At 37.5% G+C, this 9705-nt stretch overlaps 1 protein-coding gene across 5 annotated transcripts in view; it reads left to right on the top strand.

Annotated features, from left to right (window-relative positions):
- The first annotated feature begins 240 nt into the window (after positions 1-240).
- Positions 241-9705, top strand: part of LOC137236756 (meckelin) — a 215467-nt gene continuing 206002 nt past the window's right edge. For 4 of the 5 annotated variants that reach the window (XM_067759738.1, XM_067759740.1, XM_067759736.1 and 1 more), the window contains exon 1: positions 241-614. In XM_067759738.1, coding sequence (XP_067615839.1) covers positions 392-614 — 223 coding nt within the window. In that variant the 5' untranslated portion in view covers positions 241-391. Of the gene's footprint in view, positions 615-5974; positions 6231-9705 lie in introns of those variants that run through there. The other variant, XM_067759737.1, reaches the window with a different exon arrangement.

Below are 9705 nucleotides of genomic sequence, written 5' to 3'. Positions count from 1 at the left end.
TCGTTTCGTGGCACTTTTTAATTTTTCCTACAAACGGCCGGGGCTATGTCGGTACCGAACGGCATCTGCGTGGTGTGTGGTAACACCTCACCGGCTGCCTGTAGCTTAAACTGGCACTGAAAAACTCGCCAATAATGTGCTCACTTCAGTGATTCTCACTCCTATACACTTATGTAAGGGGATGCGTGGCCATAGCAACTACTTAATACTTATACTAAACTCGTATTTATATAGGCAAAACATATATTAAGTGCTTTAACGCTTGAACGGGTGTGACGATTACACGCTGTCCAAATAGCATTTTAAATGCACCTGACTCGGTCAAAGTGGCACTGATACATTCTAGTAAAATAAAAATAAATACATTTTTAAATATTGCAAATAAATAAAAATGTGTGCTTTCACAAAAAGGTGCTTCCTTTGTGTAACCCTAATCTTCCAAGCGTTGAATATTTGGGCATATCATGGCGGAAATATTAATGATAGTTTGAATTTAATGGAATTCACTTTTTACGACATAAACAAATGCAAAACCAACGAATTTTATGATTTGGATATATTTTCATGTGTATCATGTGGAAGAGAGGACGAAAATCTACAATCTACAGCAGATAGTAAGTATTGATTAAACAGGTTTAGACGCTTTTGAATAGTAAAATAGCATTAAAAGAGAGAACAGTTTGATAAGTTAATAAAAATTTGTTATCACTAGTGCTTCAGTGCTTTGTTTAATCTTACCACTATGAGTCATAGTCTATGAACGTTAAAAGATGAACATTAAAATTTACATATTTAACATTAAACATACATAAATATGTACAACTGAGCCCGAGTTGACAAAGCTTCTCATTCGCAACGAAGAATAACTTTACAAAAACAAATCTACATGGCACACAAATCAATATAGAGACAGGATGTCTCAATTGTGTTGTTAGTGTAGAAATGAGAAATCCTGAATTAAGCATGAAAACAAATACCAGCAGGATGGCCTAGTGGTTAAAGGCTACTGCGGTTTCACCATGTGGTTCACGGTTCGAATCCCCGTGAAACCTTTGATAACATTACAAAATTGCCTGATGAATACGTTGGCGGTTTTCGAAATGGTCCATCGCAATATGCCAGTAAATGCTTCTTTCCTTTCAGCTTCTCTTAGAAAAAAACATAATAATTGAAATTCAATTATTATAAGCCGGTGTTAAGCTCATGAATTCTTTAATATAAGTATAAACTGAACACACCATTAAACAAACATACATAAATATGTACAACTGAGCCCGAGTTGACAAAGCTTCTCATTCGCAACGAAGAAGAACTTTACAAAAACAAATCTACATGGCACACAAATCAATATAGAGACAGGATGTCTCAATTGTGTTGTTAGTGTAGAAATGAGAAAACCTGAATTAAGCATGAAAACAAATACCAGCAGGATGGCCTAGTGGTTAAAGGCTACTGCAGTTTCACCATGTGATTCACGGTTGGAATCCCGGTGAAACCTTTGATAACATTACAAAATTGCCTGATGATGATTACGTTGGCGGTTTTCGAAATGGTCCATCGCAATATGCCAGTAAATGTTTCTTTCTTTTCAGCTTCTCTTAGAAAAAAACATAATAATTGAAATTCAATTATTATAAGCCGGTGTTAAGCTCATGAATTCTTAAATATAAGTATAAACTGAACACACCATTAAACAAACATACATAAATATGTACAACTGAGCCCGAGTTGACAAAGCTTCTCATTCGCAACGAAGAAGAACTTTACAAAAACAAATCTCATTGTTAGTGTAGAAATGAGAAAACCTGAATTATGCATGAAAACAAATACCAGCAGGATGGCCTAGTGGGTAAAGGCTACTGCAGTTTCACCATGTGATTCACGGTTCGTATCACGGTGAAACCTTTGATAACATTACAAAATTGCCTGATGATGATTACGTTGGCGGTTTTCGAAATGGTCCATCGCAATATGCCAGTAAATGTTTCTTAGAAAAAACATAAACATAATCTTTAGAAAAAAACATAATCAGGCGTGTTCTGAATTCCGACTCGGAATGAAAAGTAAAACGACATTGATTTCGACTCGCTTTCTATTTGGTGTCCTCAATTGCGATTGTGAAAAACTGATTCGAAGTCGATTTCGAATCGTTTTCATTCCGACTCGATAACCAGTTTAATCAGCTGTTTGTTTAAATATCATAAAATTTTATTTTAATTAAAAAATGCCTGCAGCTATGGTTTTTGGATGCGCAGACGCAAGAAGACGTGCTATTGTGCGTGCGAATCGTAAAAATCGGGAGCTAAGATCTCGTGTGAATATCTTTAGGCACCTGGACTGCAAGTATGTATACTTAAATGAAATTGCTGGATGGAGGGAGTATCTACACCCTACAGAAGAATATTGGATAGCTATATTGGTGGTCTTATCGTTAACGTTAAAGGATTACATAAAAACAGAGTCATAAGATGACACCCAGTAGTGAGTGCAGTTTTTTGGCAGACCTGCAGCTTCCTTGCAGTTTCTGCCCACTAAGTGCGGCGACAAAATTGAAGGCGTCTCGCCGCCTAGCCATTTTGGTTAATTTTATTGCGCAACATAAATTGGGTAGATTAGCAAAGACGTTATCCGTAAATTCGGTGAAGCCACTGCAGTCACCTTTCTTAAAGTTGATAGAGGTATGGCGTTCCGAAGTTATAATTTAAGAGCTAGCATCAAACTGAATTTTAATCTACTTTTCTAATATAATTATACCGGGAATTGAATTTGCATCAGTTCTTTGATATCCACATGCCGATCACTAGTATAATTCTGTAACGTTTTCGTCGACTCGAGAATAACTCTAGTTATCCAATGTACCATTCAAAGTTTCTCAAGATAGTGTATAAGCTCAAGTACTAATTGGGAATTTTTAGATTTGTGGAGTCATACCGCGTGAACAAGGATATTTTTAAAATACTCCTCGGTAAAATAGGCAACAAGTTGGCAGAAAGACATCCTCTTATTTCACCAACTACGCAACTAGCGGCTACACTCCGATTTTTACCTACTGGATCATACCAACTGGCTGTAGCTAAGGATCAGGACATAAACGTTGGCAGAAGTAGTTTTTCGAAGATATTGCACTATACTATCCAGGAATTGGAGACTGATGCCCGCCAAGGGGAGCGTGCCTTCCGTAAGGTCATTGAATCCGCCTCGGCACGTTTCATTCCCGCCGGGAGAATTCCCGAAATACGGCCCACTTCCCGGCGGAGGCCGCAAACTTAGCGAGAGAACGTGTCCTTATAAGACAGCTTGATCCAGGCGACCCCCAAATAAGGGATATAAACCAACGCATCAGATTGCTTGTGGACGAACACAAGCGGTCGAAATGGGAGGAGCACCTAAGAGGTTGTAACCTCTCTAACGGTGTGGGTAAACTTTGGTCCACCGTAAAGTCCCTATTGAATCCGACTAAGCACAAAGACAAAGTTTCCATCGCCTTTGGCGACAAAGTGCCATCGGATGCGAAAAAATGCGCGAGCGCTTTCTGCCGACAATATATAATGCATCCTACGGTCGACAAACATAGACGGAGAGCCAATAGACGCGCACATAAAAACAAATTCAGCGCGTCACCAATCACCATCACCGCTAAAGAGGTTGAGGACGCCATTGGTCGCGCTAAACCATCCAAAGCAGTGGGCCCAGACGGCATAGCCATGCCGATGCTTAAAAGCCTATGGAAAGAGGGTTTCAAATATTTAGCGCATGTCTTCAACCTGTCTCTTTCCACCTTTGTCATACCCGAGAAATGGAAAATGGCCAAGGTGGTCCCGCTACTAAAGCCTGGGAAACCGGCTAACAAAGGTGAGTCGTATCGTCCGATATCTCTCCTATCGCCAGTAGCAAAAACGCTTGAAGCCATTTTGCTCTCTTATTTCCAAACAAATTTGCAGCTAGCCTCTCATCAGCATGGCTTCAGAAAACTCCATAGCACTACCACCGCGCTAAATGTCATTGGCACCCAGATAAATTGGGTTTAAATTTATACCCCCACCATAGAACAGTACTCGTAGCGCTAGACCTATCAAAAGCTTTTGATACGGTCAACCATGGCTCGTTACTGCAAGACCTGGAAGGGTCTACCCTTCCCCCATGTCTTAAAAGGTGGACCGCAAATTATCTGGGTGGTCGGCAGGAATCGGTGCAATTTAGAAAAGAAAAATCAAAACCAAGGAGAATTAAACAAGGGGTGGTGCCACAGGGTGGTGTCCTATCCCCACTTTTGTTTAATTTCTACATACCTAAGCTAATTTCACCACCGGAAGGAGTCGCAATCGTTTCCTACGCCGATGACTGCACAATAATGGCCACAGGCCCAGGCCCAAATATCGATGCGCTATGCAATAAAATAAACGGCTACCTCCCTGATCTCTCCAGTTTTTTCGCCTCGCGAAACCTGGCATTATCACCGACTAAATCTTCCGCGACCTTATTTACAACATGGACTTCCCAAATGTCGACCATTTTGAACATCCACGTCGATGGCACTACGCTACCGACTTTCCTACACCCCAAAATCTTGGGTGTGACGTTTGATAAGGATCTACATTTTGGTGAGCACGCAGCCGCAATTGTTCCGAGAATTCAGAGCCGTAACAAAATCCTCAAATTCCTCGCTGGCAGTACCTGGGGAAAAGATAAAGAAACGCTCATGACTACATACAAAGCAATTAGCCAGCCGATTACGTGCTACGCGTCACCCATATGGTCGCCAAGCCTAAAAAGTACCCACTGGAAGAAACTACAGGCCTGCCAAAATACTGCTCTCAGAATCGCCACGGGCTGTCTTCTTATGTCCCCAGAACACCATCTGCATAATGAGGCGAGAATACTCCCCATCAGGGAGAGAAATGAGCTGACCAAACAGTTCCTGTTGAATACCCAGAAACCTGAGCATCCCAACATACATCTGATTGATGAACCAGCACCGCCTAGGGGCTTAAGGAGTCATCTCCGTAAGCATTTTGAGGAAATACGGCACCTGAGAACCCAGCCGTATGAAGCGAAAAAACACAAGCAGGTCCTTGGTGAACTCCATATACAGGCGTCGGACCTTTATGCCGGGAATTGCCCGGTGAATCCAGTACTTAAAGAAAAGTATCCACAACTCGCGGAAGAGGAAGGCATACTCCCCAGGGAAACGCGTGTCACTCTTGCTCAACTTCGTTCTGGATATTGTAACAGGTTAAACTCTTACCTATCCAGAATCAACCCCGACATACAAAATGCATGCCCCGCTTGCAATGTGTCCCCACACGACACCAACCATCTCTTTAATTGTAATGTGGAACCAATGCCTCTAGCACCCCTTTCCTTATGGTCCACCCCTGTTGAAACGTCAAGTTTCCTTGGACTCCCGTTAGAGGATATTGATGAAAATTTGTGATCGGTTGCGGCTGTTAGGTGGGGCGAAGCATTGCTACAACAACAACAACAACAAGCATCAATCAATCTGTCAGAGGCTCAATCCCTTCTAAAGCAATTGTATAATTTCTTCAATCAATTTTAAAGCCATTGCATAATTTCTTTATCATATAAGAGGTTACTAGTAACACAGTGAGTAAAAATCTACTGTATCAATAAAAATTAAATTTAATGAAGACGAGCGCTCATCCAAACGAAATCACGGTCCTACATATCATAAGAATTAATATTTAAAAATTCATCAAATAAATAAAAGGAACAAATTAAATCAAGAAAAAGAGATGACGATTGCAATTTTAGAAGAAAAATTTTGAGCGTTTTTAAAGGAGCGAATTTGAATTTAATTTAAATTATATATATATTTTATTAATTTTAAATAATTATGTATCATTCTCCACCACATAGTACACATACATCTACACCAACCCATCAACAGAATGATTCGCTTATCGATTTACAAAATAATCACCCCTATTCTGCATTTCGATTACGTTCCCGTTCTACGCTCTGCTTTAATCGAAGTTTGGTATTCTGCATTACGACGGAATCGTAAAGAGAAGAGGAAGAGCAAATGGTTTTTCGAAATCAGCTGTTAGTACGGAATGTGTGAACATTGGAACAAAATAAATTAAAGAAAATTTGTAAAAAACACTGAAAAACGTTTATATTTTATTATCCACGCCATTTTGTACAAAAAAAAAGCAATAGAATATATTGCCGCAGTGTTATATTTTTTTGAGTGAAGTGCTTTCATAATTGTAAGTGTGTTTTTGTCGTTCTTTTGGCCAATTCCCTGCCGTGGCCACCAAGTTTTGTTAAAACGGATTCCTGCACGAATATAGTTGATATTTTCTGAATTTTAAGGATGCTAATTTCATTGCACTGGCCTAAAATACTTTATAAAGGTTTATTTATTCTTTCCGCAAGGATTGTTTACGTTTTCGCTTTACCTTCCTCTACGCCGGCAGCTTGCTTTAGCATATAACTGGACCCAACGAACAGACACAAATTATAGTTGTCTATTATAATGGAATCAATAGCCGCGGCATTATTTATTGAGGTGGAAAGCAACGCATACGAAAATTGCCAGGCGAGAATGGAAAGGCAAATATTGCGAGATTTGTGTAATCCATTTGAGATGAGTGGCGAAATGCAAGAACTTGAACTTAAAAGTGGTAAAGTTTAATGACTTATTTTCTTATTTAGGTTCAAAAAAACTTTCGACTTAACAAGGATGCTTTCAGGTATGTGTTAGATACTTTTGCGGGGCAAATACTTCCAAGGACTTCGACATCGACATGTTGTTTTTGACCTGGAAACATATAAAAAACAATCATCATCAAGCCTTCTACGTTTCTTAACAAGTTTTACTTACATTTTTGTTAAAATTTTGTTATAAATTAATAAAAAAAAGAAAATATTTTTCCGCCAACTAATTTGCAACTTAGAAAATCGGAACTACGATCGAAATGCAGAATACAAAAAATCGAACGATTGGAAGTTGGATCGAAAGAGATTGCAACACAGAATACCAAAATTGCCAAATCGAAAAAATTCCAATCCAAGTCGAAATGCAGAATAGGGCTGAATAATTTTCATGATGAATTGATAAATCCATATGCGAATCAGAACAATAATGAAATTTTTGCAACATCAGTTAAACTTCCCCAAATTTTGGACGAGTTGCCCAGAGGCATGGTTTACCCATGCCGAAAAGCAATTTAATAGAAAGAATATAACCGAGGAAGTATCAAAATATGAATATTTCATAACTGCGCTTCCTCAAGATGTAATTATGACAATTTTAGATTTCGTTCAAAATCCTCCTGAGCCAAATAAATTCCCTGCATTAAAGCAGATTTTGATTGAACGACATTCTTTAAGTGAGAATGCCAAATAAGATAGTGTTTTATCATATTCTGAGATGGGAGATCGCAAACCGTAAGAATTTTATCTGTCTTTGGTATTACTCTCTGGTACTAACTTCAGCCAAGAAGTTCTTAAGAAATTTTAACTAGTTCAAATTGTAGCGATATAAGTGAGTTAATGAAATTAGCTGATAGCGTATGGGAGGTTATCAATATAAACGAAATTGCTTCTATCAAAAATTTTCAAAATTCAAAAACCGAAAATGCATTAATATGTAATTTGGTTCAAACGACTAGTATTATGTGCAAAAAATTTGAAAAATTATCTTTGGAATTATTCGAAATTAAGAAAGAAATACATAAAATTTTTTCAAGATCTCGTTCGACTAGTAGAAATTGATTAAGAAGTCCATTAAGGTATAGATCAAATTCTCGCGATAATCAGAACTGGGTATGTAGGTATAAGGCTAAAAAATGTGAACAACCAATAATAGTTCAACAAACTAACTTCTTCCGTTGTTGCAGCCACAAATAACGGAAGTTTTGAAGTATCTACTCGTCGCTTATTTATACATGATAGGGATAATATACTAAATTTTCTTATTGGCAGTGGGACAGAAATTTCAGTTTTGCCTGTTTCAAAATTTTTTAGTAAAAATAAATCCGATATTATTTTAACAGCGGCCAATGGTTCTACAATTTCGACATATGGAAAAAAGATTTTAAATATAAATTTAGATCTGAGACGCGAATTCCCTTTTACATTTTTAATAGCTGACATAGCGAAACTTGCTTATTGATATCAAAATTAAACGTTTAGCTGATCCATTGACAAATTTTTCAGTCAACACGATGTCATATTTCTGTAATGTTCCTCTTCCAAAAATTTTCTCAGTACATAACAAATATACAAAATTATTAAAATATTCTCCATCTTTGATAGCCGAGCCAGATTACTCGAAACCAGTTAAGCATACTACGGTCCACGGACTTGTTACTGAAGGAAACCTTCCTTTTTCTAAGCTCAGGCGCTTGCATCCAATTAAATTTAAAATGGTCAAAACCGAGTTCGATTTTCTATTAAAAACTGGAATTTGTAGACCTTCAAATTCCTCAGTAGCATCTTCATTGCATTTTGTACCAAAAAAGGATGCTAACGACTGGCGACCTTGTGGTGATTTCCGTAGATTGAATGTTATTACAGTACCTAATCGTTATCCTTTACCTCTTATACATGATTTCAATATGAATCTTCGAAACAAAAATATATTTTCTAAAATTAATTTAGTGAAAGCATATCATCAGATACCAATGGCCAAAGAAGATATTTTCAAAACGGCAATAACAACACCTTTTGGTATGTTTGAGTTTTTGCATATGCCTTTCGGATTAAGAAATTCATCACACACCTTTCAGAGGTTTATTAACGAGATTGTTAACGGTCTAGATTTCGTATTTGCATACATTGATGACTTACTTATTGCGACTGCAAATGAGGAAGAACATTTAACACATCTACGTGTACTTTTCGAAGTATGGGTTAAATATTAACCAACTAAATGTATTTTTGGTGTTAACTATATTGACTTTTTAGGTCACAATATTTCTAGTTCTGGAATCAGGCCATCCGATGAGAAAACAGCAGTAATACGTAATTTTAAACAGGCACAAAAATTTATAGGAATGGTAAACTATTACCATAAATCTGGCTGAGTACACGAATATAATATATGATTTAATTAATAGAACAAACAAAAAACGCGATAAAACATTAATATGGGACGACACATCAACTAAAAGCTTTGAATGTATTAAAGAAAAGTTTGCATCAGAGGTATTATTTAATCATTTTAATAAAGATGCAAAACTTTCTTTAAATGTTGATGCATTTAATACGGCAATTGGTGGTGTCATACAACAACAGTTTAATGGTACATCTGAGCCATTAGGTTTTTATTCGAAAAAGCTTTCTCCATCAGAGGCGAATTATAGCGCAATCGATCGAGAATTATTAGCCATTTATTTAAATATCAAGCATTTTAGATACCTTTTAGAAGGGCGGCAGTTTACGATTTACACGGACCACAAACCATTAACTTTTGCTTCAAGCTCAAAAACGGAGCGCAGCCAAACAAGAAAAGTATATTGTGACGAATATTACCATATCTAAGGTTATTAAATAAAGGTACGCAACAACAGAAACATTAAGCAAGCTACATAAACACATTAATCATCATATACACACATACATACAAGCAGCAGAGAGATACTCCCAAATGCATGTCATCATCAGCTACTACTTCGCTCACATATACACACGCATATGGTTACACACTACAAATACACGCGCGTATGGCTGGTGACC

The sequence above is a fragment of the Eurosta solidaginis genome, chromosome 1, assembly GCF_040869045.1.
Source record: "Eurosta solidaginis isolate ZX-2024a chromosome 1, ASM4086904v1, whole genome shotgun sequence".
Taxonomy (NCBI): Eukaryota; Metazoa; Arthropoda; class Insecta; order Diptera; family Tephritidae; genus Eurosta; species Eurosta solidaginis.
This window is presented reverse-complemented; position numbering and strand designations above follow the sequence as displayed.